Consider the following 15,825-nt stretch of genomic DNA (forward strand, 5'->3'; position numbering starts at 1 on the left):
CAAGCTGCCTGTGTACGGGTCAAGGACAAGGGACGCAGGCGCAAGTCTGATAGACGCGCTGTCGGTGAAATGGCTGTTTCAACTGGCTTACTTGTTCCCTCCGATATCTCTGCTGCCTCGGGTCCTGCGCAAGTTCAAACAGGACGGAGGCACACTGATCCTGGTGGCCCAGAAGGCCGTGGTACTCCGATCTGCGGAGCCTGTCCATCGACGCTCCCTACCTCCTACCTCAACGGCGGGATCTGTTGTCTCAGGGGCCCTGTCTTCACCCGGATCTGGGTCGACTATCTTTAACGGCGTGGCTCTTGAGACAGCCGTCCTGAGGTCTCAGGGCTTTTCTAGCTCCGTTATTACCACCATGCTGAGGGCGCGCAAGCCTGCTTCCGTGAGGATCTATCACAGAGTGTGGCACACTTTCAGTGGTGCGAGGCCAGAAACTATGATCCCCAGGTGTTCCGGGTTTCGCGTATTCTGGCTTTCCTTCAGTCGGGTTTGGACTTAGGATTACGTCTTTCTTCGCTGAAGGTGCACGTGTCTGCTCTGTCGGTGTGGTTCCAGCGCAGGATCGCTGCTATGCCGGACGTACACACCTTTTTCCAGGGAGTTTTGAGAATCCAGCCTCCCTTTGTGCCACCTGTGGCCCCGTGGGATTTGGCGGTGGTTCTTCGGGCCTTACAGGGTCCGCCTTTTGAGCCCTTGGAGTCAGTGGAGCTCAAGTGGCTAACTTTTAAAACTGTTTTCCTCTTGGCAATTGCTTCTGCCAGGAGGGTTTCAGATTTGGGGGCGCTTTCTTGCCGTCCCCCTTTTCTGATTTTTCATCAGGACAGAGCGGTGCTTCGCACTCGTCCTGATTTCCTGCCTAAGGTGGTTTCCAGGTTCCACATTAATCAGGAAATTGTTGTACCAGCCTTTCAGTCACCTGATCTTTCGGCTGGGGAGACTTCATTAGACGTTGTCCGTGCTCTCCAGGTTTATGTGGACCGGACTAGTTCTGTGAGGAAGTCGGATTCTTTGTTTATCCTCTTTGGTTTTCACAAGAGGGGTTGGCCTGCCAACAAACAGACTCTAGCCCGTTGGCTTCGTTCTGTTATTATTGAGGCTTATATGCAGGAGGGTTTACCTGTTCCAGCCTCTGTTAAGGCTCATTCCACTCGGTCAGTGGGCCCTTCTTGGGCTGCTAGCCGTGGCGCCTCTGCTGTTCAGCTCTGTAAGGCGGCCACCTGGTCTTCCATTCAGACCTTTTTGAGGTTCTATGCGTTTGACACCTTTGCCTCTCAGGATGCATCCTTTGGGCGCCGGGTTCTCCTATCAGCACAGGAGCGTCCCCGCCCTTAGTTGGACTGCTTTGGGACATCCCCAAGGTCACCCTGTGGACCCCTATGGACCCTGAAGTAGAAAACAAGAGATATGGTAAGAACTTACCTTTGTTATCTCTGTTTCTACTAAGTCCATAGGGTCCACAGGGCACCCACCCTGACGCACCTGGCTTCATATGGGCTCTGTGACTGGTCACCGGTTTTCCGTCTCCCATTTCTGTGAGTATGGTTCTTGTGTGTTCCAGTCTTCCTTCTCTCTGTTTCGTCTCCTCCTCCGGCCTGGGCTGCTTACCAACTGAGGTGCCTGTGGCTCGGGGGCGGGGTATAGGGGAGGTTGGACCCAAGTGCATCCTGGGAGCAGCTGAAAGCTTTAACTCCGTGGTGCCTGAGGATCCAGGATCCAGCTATACTCCCAAGGTCACCCTGTGGACCCTATGGACTTCGTAGAAACAGAGATAACAAAGGTAAGTTCTTACCATATCTCTTGTTATTGCCACATAGGATAACCTATTGTGCTATTAATTATGAGCATTCAGTCATCACTATTCTGCTACATAATAATATTTTAAGTTTTATAGACACTTAGTCCAATTTATTTAATACCCAGATGCATGACTGAATTACTGCTAGAAGGCATTGTAGGGTTATTGACATACAAGGACATCAAATTACTCTGCATAACTAACATCCACAGTCATAAGAATGTTTAATGTCCATTTGGACAATAGTTATTATTCTTGATATTAATTTGTGATTTTATATTTTGCCTTTAAAAATTTAGTAAGAAAAGTTGCGTTTTAATCCTATTACCAGAATCCTAAAGATAATTGCTATAAAATTAGAGTGCCCTTTATAAGAATACTTTTCATTCTTCTTTGTGCTTAGACTATATTCTCCCAGTATTTCACAGGCTTGTCCAAATGTTGTGCAGCTAACTTTAAACAAACTTCAACATGCTTTTTCTTCAGCAATGGAGTCTTGCGTGGTGAGCGTACATACAGGCCTTGGCGGTTAAGTGCATTACTTATTGTTTTCTTTGAAACAATTGTACCTGCTAGTTCCAGGTCTTTCTGAAACTCTCCATAAGTGGTCCTTGACTCTTGACAACTTTTCTGATAATTCTTTTCACTCCTCTGTCAGAAATCTTGCAAGGAGCACCTGGTCGTGGCCAGTTTATGGTGAAATGATGTTCTTTCCACTTCTGGATTATGGCCCCAACAGTGGTCACTGTGACATTCAGAAATTTAGAAATCTTTCTGTAACCAATGCCATCAGGATGTTTTGCAACAATAAGGTTGCAAAGGTCTTGAGAGAGCTCTTTGCTTTTACCCATCATGAGATGTTTCTTGTGTGACACCTTGATAATGAGACACCTTTTTATAGGCCATTAGTTGGGACTGAACCATCTTGTATTAATTTGCACTAACAAGGGGCAGGACTGCTTTCTAATTACTGATAGACTTCAGCAGGTGTCTTGGCTTTCCATACCTTTTTGCCTCTCCCTTTCCTTGATGTGTTCAATACTTCTTCCGTGTAATTTCACATTACTACACAACTTAATTTATGGACATCTATGGTTTGATTTCTTTGCATGGATTGTTGCTTACATTTGGTGAAAATTTAATTACAATAGCTCCATTACAATTATATTTACTGAGAAAAATGTTTGGCACTAGAAGGGGTTGGTTAGGGACTAAGGGGAGGGTTAGATAAAAAAATATTGACAATTCCAATGTCAACCTTTTGTACCTGTCAACCTATTGACTATTTGGTGTCTATCTAGATATTGTCTACCTTTTTATTTATTTTTTACTGTCGATCTAATAAACCACACCTGATCCTCAGCCATTGTTCATTAGAAAATTGGATTCTGAAAATGTCCCGAAAATGATTGATAAAATCCTTTTATATTCACCCTCCATAATAATGGGATAAATCCCCACCCCCACCTCTAGGAAGTAAAGCAGCCAGGCTGTCTGTATAGAGATGCATCCAGGAGCCTTGGGCTGAGACTCTGGGCCTAACTCAGAGTTTAGTACTGTAATACCCCTTTTCCACCTAAATTCCGGGTCTGACCCGGAGTAGGATCAAAGTTCCTATCCGGATCAGACCCGGAATTTTGCCGGCGCCGACACGGGGATATTCCCGAGTCAGCGCCGCTCACACCGCAGTCGGGTCTGCATAGACCCGGCTTTTGCGGAGTGAAAGTGGTCGCTTGGAGATGATGTCATCTCCAAGCGCCACTGAAGCTGAACCAAGCGGCCGGCTAGCAGCGCACTCCAGGCCATCGTGACCCGGAGTGCGCTGTTCTCACAGCAGGGTTTCACGGGCTATGCCCGTGTTAAACCCTGCTAGTTACCTGGGTTGGATTGTCGGGTCACTGAACCCAGCGATCCAACTCTCTGCCCTTTTACACCAGGGAGCTGCCCGGGTTAACCCTTCAAAAACCCGGGTTTTAGATCCGGTGTAAAAGTGGTATAAGCAAAGTTGAAAACCGACTGATCTGGGGATGATGAGAATGATGTCACATGCTTTTGATTGGCTGTTTGAGAATACTCTGCTTGAGCTCATTGGTGCCTTCTTTGGCGCTCTAGCATATAATATGCTTCCGTGTACTTGTTCAGGCAAAAAAAATTTTTTATTCTACATGTAATGGTGAGTTGTGGGCCTGATTCATGGTTTGCGCTCATCACTGATGGCGGAGGACTGCGCATGTGCAGAAAGCAACCGCTGTGTGCATGACGTACAACTATAAATCAGTCCCTCTCTCTGTATTAGATGTTTTTTTTAGGTTTAATTGGTGCCGAATAGCAAATTATTTTTGGGGGGTTGTTTTGCACATAAAGAAATGGTTTTTAATGAGCGTAAGTGGGAGATAAGTGTCTGAGATGTATGCCAGGCGTAAACCAAGCGCATATGCTACTGTTGCTAAACAGCGCACACTTTAGTAGCTGCTTTGCCTATGGCCATAAATGTTTGCGATTGTTTAAGTATTTTGGTGCACAATCAACAACTCTTCATCATACTTTCCTACTTTTCCAAAAACGGCTGCGAGGCTCCCAAAAACCAGGTGGTGCCCACTATTCCAGGGGGGGGAGGGGCGGGGCCAGGAGCAAGTCTCCCCTTGCCAGCGTGCACTTTCCTCATGTGGCCGCCCACTTATACAGTACGAGTGGGCAGTCTGAAGCGCGTTATTGTGGCCCCACCCCCTTCTGCACAATGGTGGTATCTCGGCATTGTGTAGCGGGGACGAGATCACACAGACACACAAAAAATATGATGCCCAAAATCAATCTTATTATAGTGCATTCTTTGCTGGTCTCTGCCTGTTTGCATTACTAACCATTGTTCTCTAAGTTACAGGTTAGTAATTCAGTGGGACCTTAAATGCATTGTTATGCAGATGCACAGTGATATGCCTGAAGGGCTCTTGGCTGGATTTATCTACCCTAAAGGTGGCTACACACATGGCGATCTGCACACGATCAGCCGATGTGTACGATTTCCCTTGAAACTCTCCCCAGCAGCTCTGCACCAATCTTCCAACGATCTCTCCTGCAGTCAGACTTTCACAGTGCATCGTGTCCTAGATTGGCAGACGTGCTCTACTGCACGGTCTTGGGAACCAGAGGGTTTTTCTTGTTTATGTGGTGTCCCGGTTCCATATCTAACAGGTACTTGTAGTTTTGTCTTACCTGAGGTGGATCAAGAGGGTCTTCGGTTGTCCTTATGGTCTTGGAATGTTGTACAAGCTCTGCAGACCTATCTTGATTGGACCCAGGGCTTTCGTCGCACAGTCATGTGATATGGGTATGACATTAGCTACTTGCATTTGGACTGTTATCCTGCCAGGACTTCACTTTGGAAACATGCCTGTTCCAGACTCTGACTGCCCTCTCAACCAGGTCAGTGGACTATGCTAGGTGGCTCGACAGAGCTACTTTTGCAGGACTGCACTGTTTCTCAGTGCACACTTTTCTATTGGTTTGTCACCTTCACCTCTGACATGCTAGCTTTGTGTGAGGGGTCCAGGCATGGCACTGGAGCGTTCCCTCCCTTGGTGGACAGCTTTGAGATGATCCGTAGTGTCCACCATGGCTGAAAGAGAAAACAGCATCTTGGGTAACACTGGACGCCTGCCCTTATACTCATAGCATTGGCTGATTTACATTTAACACACACCCACACACCCACCCCCATATAAATTTATTTCCTCAGATATCATGGGGCACCTGGAACACACCAAGCACCGTGTGAAAATTTAAGAGTAAATATTAATCACTATTGTAACAATTTTATTTTTTTTCAATAGAAAAAAATAATCTGTAATTTTTAATTTGTGCAAGACAAAATTAAATCTAGAATCAATTACAATTAAAAAGAACAGAACAAAACAAAAAAAGTCCCATTGTTCAGAGTGAAGATATTCCCTTGCAGTTGCCATGGAAGGCAGGAATTATAGGTCATTCATTCGATAAGTGTTTATATATTTTTTTTGTATGGTCTACTGCAAAGACATTCTGTTAAGGGGCCTATTCATTTGCCGACTTTCTGCACGATGCGACCAAAACCAGGAGGTTTTGGTCGGAACGTACAGAAAGTCTGCTAGTGGATAGTCGGCAAGGACCAGCGATGCGCGTGCACGCTGGGTCCTTGCCGACCCTGACTATCTCTCCAACATGCCGGTCAACCTGACGACAGTCGTCAGGTTTGGCATGTTAGGAGATAGGAAGCCGCACATGCGGCAGCACTGAAAAGACGTTCAGTGAATGTCTTTCAGTGCCGCTCAGCACCCAGCGACTTGAATGTCTGAGCGCTAATCGTTCAGACCTTGAAGTCTATAAATGGATAGGGCCCTTTAGGGTGACATCTGCTGGCTCTGAACACTGCAGATATTGTGGTAAAAATTCCAATAAATGAGTCCCTTCCCAAACGGGATTGGTATGATAGACTGACGTTCACAATGTCGCAGCATAATATCGTGCACAGTATGCCAACATGGTACTGATGTTAATTAAATCATTGCACCTGTGTCGGCACTATAACTTTAAAAATTATGCTTTGCAAGATTTAAAATTGTACTACTAACCTGGTTACAATGCATTAACATTAGCGTAATGTTGAGCACATTTTAGCCTACACAGCACTGTCGACAATGGCATTGTAGAGAAACTAACTACTTCCCTTCCAAACTTTATTGCAACAGCTTATACCTTACAAAGCACTAGCCTCTCCCTGTCAGATTGTGTTGCTTTGGAGAACTCAAATCAAGACATGTATGAACATGTATGAAGCCACTTCACATAGAAATTCCCCTGCAACAGAACGACATTCTAAATTCCTTTTTCAGATCATGCAGTCGAGATTGTAAACTAAAAAAGTAACTGGGATCTAACATAAGAGGATCATTTATGAAAACTGGTCCACAAGTAATGATGCAAAAAAGTTGTTGTAACTCATAGCAACCAGCCTGTTGTGTCAACTTTGTAAAACAACAAAAAGGTACATAATTATATGGTTGCTATATATTACACCACCTTGCTACTTGTGGATTTGGTTTTATAGCTGTACCAGGTTATGTCTATAAGGGTGGCAACACACAGATCAAGTGACTAGGACCAGAGTCAACAGCCCCAGGCCAGGCAGCGAGCCCTAAAACATGCAACTAGTTTTTGAAAAGCAAAATAACAGTTTTAAAGCCAAAAAAAAGGTAAAAGTAACAAGATACTATCTGTAATTTAGGTTTGATTGTGATGCTATTCGGTTACAGTGGTTCTCAAACTCTGTCCCCAGGACCCCAAACAGGTCACGTAACGGGTGCACAGGTGTAGTCATTACTCACTGACAGTTTAAAAGTTCCACTGGTGGAGCTAATTATTTCACTTGTGATTCTGTGAGACGACCTGGAAAACATGCACTGTTTGGGGTCCTGAGGACAGAGTTTGAGAACCTGTGATCTAAAGGATATATTTTAAAACCGTACATTCCCTTAAAAAAAAAAAATTATATCAAGGTGCTGGGAAGGTGAGGTAACAGTTCTCCTAAACAAATACACAATTATTGCCGCAAGGGTTGAGATCCTGTGGTACTGAACCTATTAATGAAGAACAATTACCAGCATGTCCTATAGCATTATAATTCATCGAAATCTGGAAAGACAAAAGGTTGCCTAATCCAGTATTTAGGTTTTCAAACAAATTCTGGTTGCTTATAAAAGAAAAATACATTTTCCAACCACTGCACAATTTCAATAAAATCATGTTTTTTCTTAAGATGAAGAAAATCAAGACAAACAATACGATGAAACACTTATGTAACTAATGAGTGGCTCAGGCAACAGGGCCGGAGCGGAGAGGAGAGGCAGCTTAGTTATACTGTGGAGTTTCCCTTCAGTGGCTGGGTGCTACAAGTGTAACATTGATAACAGTCTTCTAACATCCGACGGTACTGATGAGCAGTCTGAGTACAGAACAGGCATACCACAAAAAAAATAAAATAAAAAATAGCCCCTTTAATTTCAAAGAGGTCTATAGTGCATTGGCTGGTCATGATGAGGCCAAAACCTAGGCACATGTGAGCACGTCAACATCCCAGCCCAATGCCCGTAGCAAAATCAGTCATCATCAATCCGGACAGGAGTGTCACTAGTAGGAGTGTGGGGAGACAAGATTGTCACTTTATTTTGCAAAACGCGCCTGTGTCCATGTAAAACGCGTAAAGGAGGCGGCAGACCTCTCTTAGTTTATAAAGTACGTGGTTGTGCTGAAATCGTCCTGCGCTCAGTGCAAGGCTGGCAGGAATAAAGGATCCATGGTCCCGTACGGCATCTCCATAGCAGAGTGACAGCAAGCCAGGCGGGAGAGACTGCTGCACAGACAGTGTGGCCAGCATCACTGCACTCTTATTTGGGGTACTGAAGTTCCTTGGCTTTCTTTAAGATGGGCAGAACATCCCCATCTGAGAGAGGGTAATCCTGCAGCGATATAAAGAAATGTAGATCGTGAGTACCGTTCAATCAACTACTAGCCCCTGTAAAAACAAAAAAACATCCAGTCCTCTGCCCATCTGTAAAGGCGGCTGCAAGAACCCTTATTTTCCTGGCCATTCTACATGAGGCTACTAAAGTATTTCTGCTTACAAAAAAAAAAAAAAAAAAAAAAGCTGGGGCAATGAACACTGTACATAAGATCTTATAATGTAATTAAAAATCAAGGCAGAAGCCCACCTGCACCTTTCCCTGCCTGTTTATCATTCAAGTCCCCAGTAGGTGTTATCTTACCTGGAGCAGCCGCATGTTCACTGTAAAGTCCCCTTCTAATAACTGGTCACGGATTAACCTGAAACAGAATGCAAGAGTGAAACCTAAGATAGAGGTCGGTAACAGAGTTATGGTAGGACTTTTAGTTCAACACACAGCACTGCAACACAGCCTTCCATAAAAACCAGAGCGTGTGTAATATCTTTTTCAGAGATTTACAGGCAGATTTTGTCATGAGCAGTTCTCACACGTGGACTGATGCTTACAATGCACAGCAATGTGGCACTTGAACGCTGCATCATTCTTTAGTGTTGTTTAAAAAATTACATATATATATATATATCACACAATTCAGATGATTAACCGAGAATAAGAACATGGGCACGCAGTGCAAGGCCGTGGTTATATTGGCAATGGCGATACAAATAGGGAACAGGATAAAGGACAACCGTAAATATATAAAGCACATCACATATGGAGACATACAAATCAGGGAATGTTCCAAAATCTAGAAAATGATGGATACTGTAGTATAATAGAGCCATTGTTACAATTCCCCTAGCTGTCCAGCAACACCTGTTGATAGGTACAATGTGACATATGAACGGATAACAATTCAGGAATATAAAACGCAAGGGGGTATATTTACTGAAGGACGATTTTGTATTTCAGGGTCTAAAGCATAAATTTACTGAGAGATGATTTTGAATTTTTTTTTTTTAAACAATGTCAAAAATCATCTGTTAGTAAATGTGTGATTTAGGGGTATATTTACTGAAAGTCGATTTGGGTCGATTTTGTGTTTCAGGGTCAAAATGACACATACAAACGGTACGATAAAATTGCACAATAACGATAGCGTTCATTTTTTTTGTGCCTTCCAACCCTCAAACGACCAGCGATGCGCGGACACATATGGATAATAACGATGTCGTCCATCGGCCGTGCATGCAGGCCAAACTGGTCGATATCATCCAGGTTACATAGGGGCCCGCGATCGTTGCTGGCACGTCATTGGTGGTGTGCTGGATGATCGATATCAATCATCCAGCACACCGGGAAGATGCAGAGAGATCAGTCAGCGCTATAGTTATCGCTGACTTATCGTACAGTGTGTACGCACAATAAGAGTATACAGGAAGTGATATAAGCCATTCCCAGCTGCCCATTCAGCCAATGAGGAGGGCTCTAGGTAATGCTATTAAAAAGGATTAAAATCAGCAAGAGTGCACCTATGTGACATCTTAACATCTCACCCACTTTACCGCAGATCAAAAATAAGTTTATAGCTTTGGGTGTCATTTTTCTTTTTAAGATCAAGCTTGCCAAATGTCTAAAATAAAATAAAAAAAAAAAATAAAAATAAAAAAAATGTTCCTTTATAGAATCTAGTAAGGGTAAATGTAACTCTGCTGTACGATTATTTATTACATTTTATGTCTGTAATTGCTTTAGATTGGGAGTAAAGATGGGTAATACTGACCTGGTTTTTAGCCTGCAGTTCCTGACTGCTATCTGGGGTTCATTAGACTGCTCTATAAGAGACTGAAAGGCTCCCTTTAGCAGTATAGCACTGCTAGGCAGTATTTATTATTATTTATTGCTATTTATATTGCGCGTACACATATTCCGCAGTGCAGGATGCTGGCGCCGGTATTCTGACTGGTGACGGGATTCCGGCACCGGTAATGTAAACATCAGCGTCCCGACCGCCGGAATGCCAAACATACTCCAAATCGAACCCATGACCTCAGTGCTGTGAGGCAGTAACGCTAACCATTACACCGCCTGTGCTGCCCTATATAAGCTTTATTAGCCTTATACCTGCTGAATACTTACACCAACATCGCACAGGAAACCTTCAGAAGAAAGTCAAATCGGTTCTCATCCGCGAACAATGAATCCCAGATCCGAATGACATCGGGGAGCACGAACTCTTGGGAAAGGAGTAAAGTCAGCCAGCGGAAGGCGAAGAATTGAGGCTTGATATTCTGCTCTTGCTGTGGGTAGACATTGGTGTTAGGTGACCCTAGTGCAGAGGTGTTCACCCAAGAGCAAATATAAGCAGCCTTCTAACAGTCAGCTATGGCAGATCTGCGTTTCCCATAATGCTTTGTAAAGCCCAATAGGCCTGCTAGCTATATCACAACAGCTGGTATACGGGAACAAGGATACATTCATTAGTACATGGGAAAGCCACTTAAGGCAGGTCTGACTGGAGATGTGCAGCTTTGCCCTGTACACTAAAAAAGTTGACGACTCAACAAGTAAATGTGCAATTGTATTTAATGCTCACAGACAAGAATAAGCTCGCTGTGCATAAAATATATAGCATTCACATTAATGCGCCCCATTTATAAAAGGCGGTCCATGTTTTGTTTGGGAAGGCAAAATGTAAGAAAAAAAAAAGGGACTTATGTTACAGCTCTGTGTATTCAGCGTCTGCTATGCAGTCACGCCTATGTTCCAGGTTCAAAACTTCCAGTGGCAAAAATCAGGGCTATCCTGGAAAAACAGGACACATTTTCAGCACAGTTGTTGCAACCGCCATGTGAGCGGATGCAGAGCATGAGTGATGCCACGGTAGGGATGGCCATCGACCATCGATGATTTACAATAGTTGATGGTTTATGGCTGATGTTGAATACTTTTACCATCGATGGGGGAGAACCAGATGGTTACCCTCCATCGGTGGTAAAGCATAACCAAATGTTTTGTGTTTTTTTGCAAGGTGTCGGGACATGGAGCGTAGCTCCTCTCTTGACACCTGCGAAGCCCCGCCCCCAGGATCTGATTGGCCCACGGGCCAGGCAGTCCAAGAATAGGGATGACCATCGGTTGGTGATACCATCGATGGTCTTCTGTTGCACAGTTTGTTACCATCGATTAAAACCACACCGATGGCCATCCCTATGTCACGGTCTCATAATGAACTACCAGCATTCATTAGTTCATCCCAAACAGTGGCCGATTGTAAGCGACTGATACACAAGTTTGAAAAAGGGAGTAATTTTTCCAGTCCATATCCTATTTATGCCCAGTACCAAGTCCCTATTCAGCTTTCCAATCCTGCCCAGAAGAGTTTAGGAAGAGAATGGAATTACTACCAGCAGTCTGCTCTGATACAGTTTATGAGCTGTGAATACTAGAACCATTGTGGAGACCCCGATCTGAGCCTACTCACCAGCCTGAGGTACAGCTCCTCATCCTCCTCCTTCAGGGTGGAGTAGACACTTTCCATCTTGGCCGTTATTCCGCACTGAGAGTCATCTAGACTCTTGATGAAGTTGTCCCTGATCTCGGCCATCAGATTGGTGAAGCAGAAGAAGGTATCGGCCTCAGCGTGCTCTGCTTGGAATAATAAGCGAGATCAAATTTCACAGAATTCAACACACATTTTAAAGATTATATGACTGTTGCCCCCATTTTGGCAGCACATTGAAAGGGGTCACCCTCATGTAACAGGAACAACTTTGCTGGGTTTATTCAATAAAACATGCAGCTACTGTATTGTACGTTTCAGATTGATTATCTAGTGGGTTCCCTAAAAGCAGAGTTATACGGATCAAATATCATCATTAAACATACCAGGGCCTGTAACTCACACTATGATGGCAGGTTCTGCCAGTATCCCTGTATGGCACTATTGGGTGGTTTATTAAACATTCTAAAGAGCGGAGAATTATATAAATTGCCTATAGCAACCAATCAGCTTTTAGCTATCATTTTATAGCATGTATTTTATAGATGCTAGCTAGAAGCTGATTGGTTGATATGGGCAACTTCTACACTCATTAGAAAGTCCGATAAATCCTTATTACAAGGATTCTCGTTCCTCTGCACCGGTCCCTTTTCAGTAGGATTTCGGATCGTGATCTGTTCCTGCGTCTTCGGAGGCAGCGACGGATCTGCAATGCCGGCAGGAGGCATGTTTTGTCATCAGATGCCTCCTGATGCATTAGCCTTTCTGCTGCGTTCATCGCTGAATTAGGACCACATTAAGCATGTGCAGTATTTTTTTATTTATAATATTGCGCACAGATACAGGTTACTATAAAGTGGGTGTGGTTTTTATTTTGTGCACCCCACTCTCATTTCTTACTCAACACCATCAATACCGCTAAACATCACGGGGAAAGAATTAACGTGTGCAGCGGGCCAATCACCTCATTGCAGGCCCCATATGGCCCAGGTTTATTTTGTTTGAATAAAAAAGGTGGATAAATTTTAGGTTTAAATATGCCCAGGATGAATAATAGGCTTTGTCAGTCGTGAATGAAGAAAGGCGGTTTCTCTATCAGACATTAGAACAGGAAGGGTTCTCTACAGTAAGGGTGGTAATGCTGTCAGGTTTTGTTACCTCATGTGCAGGAGGCGGCGATGTGGCATTGGAGGCGGCAGTGGCAAACACATTAACAGAAATTAATAAATGAACTGGGTGTCTCTTACAAGAAATGGTATGTGTAGTTATAATTAGCATAGTACATTAATGAGGTGATTGATCTGAGGTGAAAATATGCAATTGACATTATTGGGGCCTACCAGTGAGGTTACATTTAAATGAGTGTTTAGCTTGGTCATCCTCTGGATAAAATACAATGGGGGAAATACACTGCAGCCGATGGCACCTTGACGCCAGTATCGGCATTCATTTCCGTTAGATACTTTGATGGTGGCATATGATCATAGATTGCTCTGGAGGTGTACACTAGCATTTCAGGAGAACAATAACAATATCTGAGGTAGAAAATAATTTCTTTCATCACGTGAAATGATAAGTGCTGTTCCTGATCTCTTCCTGTAACTCTAACGATAAATCATCCATTGCAAAGTATTAATGAGAATCAAAAGGACACCAGACTTGGCCTCACCTTTCCAAGCGCTGTTGGGGTTTGTAGCAAACGTGTAATAGATTGGTCCGACTATTTCATTCATGCCTTGCACATAGGCTATGCCGGGGTTCAGCTTAGCGTAAATGAAAAGGATCCGCTCCACCACCTCCCAGTGTGCCTCGCAGCCATTGGGCAGAGGCTCTAAATCGCCCACCGAATGAGAGGTGGCCTTCAAAGGAGAACTCACCTGGACGGAAGAACAGAAGTGATTTGTGAGTAAAGAGACAGACGAGCCCGATGTGGAGAATGCATTAGACAAAACTTGCTTTCAATTGTTTAGGTTTACAAAGCACCAGTGGATGGCAATGGGAATGCAGTGTAGGTGCCCCTTTCTCACTTAAAATACAGAGAATGATATGGATCTGCTGGGCTATCTGCCTGCAGCCACATTAGTAACATCACTACTGTAGGCAGTGTTCTCCCCAGGATAGGTTTATTACATGCCACCCTGCGCTAGTGGTCCGACGGGCAAAATCGGAGCCACGTTACTGTGTCCGGCACAGTAACAGAGATCCAGGCAGGGCGTTATGTGGACAGCGGGAAGATGGCAGAAGGGGTAGACGGAGAGTGCAGACTCTGTCTCAGGGTGCAGCACTAGGGGTGTAGTAATTTTCCCGGCTGTCGGGATGCAGATGCTCAGCAGGCCAGAGCTGAAAATACAACATTAGTCAGAATCCTGGCGCCAGCAACTCTACAGTAATTATTAAGGTTAGGGGGGGGAGTTAGGTTTAGGCACTGAGGAGGGATTGCAGGGAGTGAGAGGGGTAGGGGAAGGAGAGTATATTTACAGCATTCTGTCAAGATTGTGCCCCCTGTCGGGATGCCGGCTTTGGGATTTTGACCGCCGGCATCCTGTACCCAACCCCAGCACTGGGTCTCAACGTGCATTTAAAATTGTTTATCTTGAGTTCAAATCAATATAAATATTTCAACATTTTTCATTATTGTTAAGTATTACACTGCCCTTCTTAATGCCACTCGGCTGGCAACATTTTCTTGGGGGAACACTCGAAGGGGAGAAGCTGCTACTTACTGGTTCTCCAGAACACTGGACAGATTACATCAATCTCAATACTACTGTAAAAAAAAAAAAAAAAAAAAACCCACACACCTTTCTGCATAATGATGATGTTATAATGGCAGATACACTTCTATTTCTCCTAATAAATTCCTGACAACAAGCAGAAAAATTGCACACGGGACCCCACACCACTTACAGCAATAATGGTCAGGAAAGGAGAAATGTAACAGAATGTAAGCAAACACTGTATGACGTGGAGGGAGACGGGAATGTGCAAAGGATACTTCGTAAAAGCTACAGTCAGTGTGCAAAAAAAACAAAAAGGAAACACCAATAGTGGGGCTTGGTATAGAGCCTTCGTGGCTAACGTTGACACTCCAGATGTTGTGGAACTACATATCCCAGCATGCACTGCTACCATTTTGCTATTAGGGCATGCTAAAACTGTGGCAAGGCATGCTGGGATATGTAGTTCCACAACATCTGGAGTGTCAAGGTTAGCCACCACTGGTATAGAGTGATCGATTATGCAGGAGGGACGCATCCTTCCACAGAAAAGTCACTGAGATGATAAAATGTCTGTCGGTCCGACAAGCGTATTATCTGGACGTGTGTGCCCAGCTTAAGCAGCAACTACCAATGACCTTTGCCGGAAAAAGGTGTCCAATGACAATACAGACCCATCAGAATCACCGATTGGCTATACAGGGCTTTAGCATCACGCACTCTTTACTTCATTTGTCCAAAACATGACTAAAGAGGCCACGTTATACGCAATAGGGTGTAAGTTGCGTGCAGCAGCGCAATCTCAGTGATCCTGGCTCCAGATTTGAACCGGCAATAATTGAAAATACAAAATCAATCTAGTATAGCCTTTTTACTTATTGCCGTGTTACATCTGCAGCCGAGATCATATAAAAATTGCGCTGTGGTACACAACTCGTAGCCTATTACATAGCCCCGACATTTCTGACCATCCCCCACCTTCCTGCACTGCGCCGAGGCCTATGGACACTACATGAGTAGTTTATGCACTGCCAGCAGGCCAGGGCCTATGGAGATCACATCAGACCATTCTATAGAAATGGCTACTCATGCCACAGGTGGAAAGTTGCAGTCAAACCATCTCCAGGTGCCTTCGAATGAATGCATCTGCACGGAGATCATGATCTTTCACCCACTGTTGCTCTTTGCTCATGGGTTTTATCGCCCAGAGTGGCACTGTGGCCAGTCATCCTTTTCTCTCAAATGTTCTGCTGGGCATATTAATCACTTAATGTCTGGAGCTTTCTGGCTTAAATAGGGGACCGGTATGATTTGCCACCGGCCACGGAAGCC

At 44.3% G+C, this 15,825-nt stretch overlaps 1 protein-coding gene across 1 annotated transcript in view; it reads right to left on the reverse strand.

Moving 5' to 3' along the window:
* Window positions 1-7,558: 7,558 nt before the first annotated feature.
* TBC1D13 (TBC1 domain family member 13) overlaps window positions 7,559-15,825 on the reverse strand; it is a 31,929-nt gene continuing 23,662 nt past the window's right edge. Inside the window, exons 7-11 of the mRNA XM_088453517.1 lie at window positions 13,446-13,653; window positions 11,759-11,922; window positions 10,414-10,574; window positions 8,596-8,653; window positions 7,559-8,289 (exon numbers count right to left, since the gene is read on the reverse strand). Of these exons, the coding sequence (XP_088309643.1) occupies window positions 8,218-8,289; window positions 8,596-8,653; window positions 10,414-10,574; window positions 11,759-11,922; window positions 13,446-13,653 (663 nt within the window). The 3' untranslated portion in view covers window positions 7,559-8,217. The remainder of the gene's footprint in view (window positions 8,290-8,595; window positions 8,654-10,413; window positions 10,575-11,758; window positions 11,923-13,445; window positions 13,654-15,825) is intronic.

The sequence above is a fragment of the Taudactylus pleione genome, unplaced genomic scaffold, assembly GCF_031769625.1.
Source record: "Taudactylus pleione unplaced genomic scaffold, aTauple2 ptg000579l, whole genome shotgun sequence".
NCBI classification, from domain to species: Eukaryota; Metazoa; Chordata; class Amphibia; order Anura; family Myobatrachidae; genus Taudactylus; species Taudactylus pleione.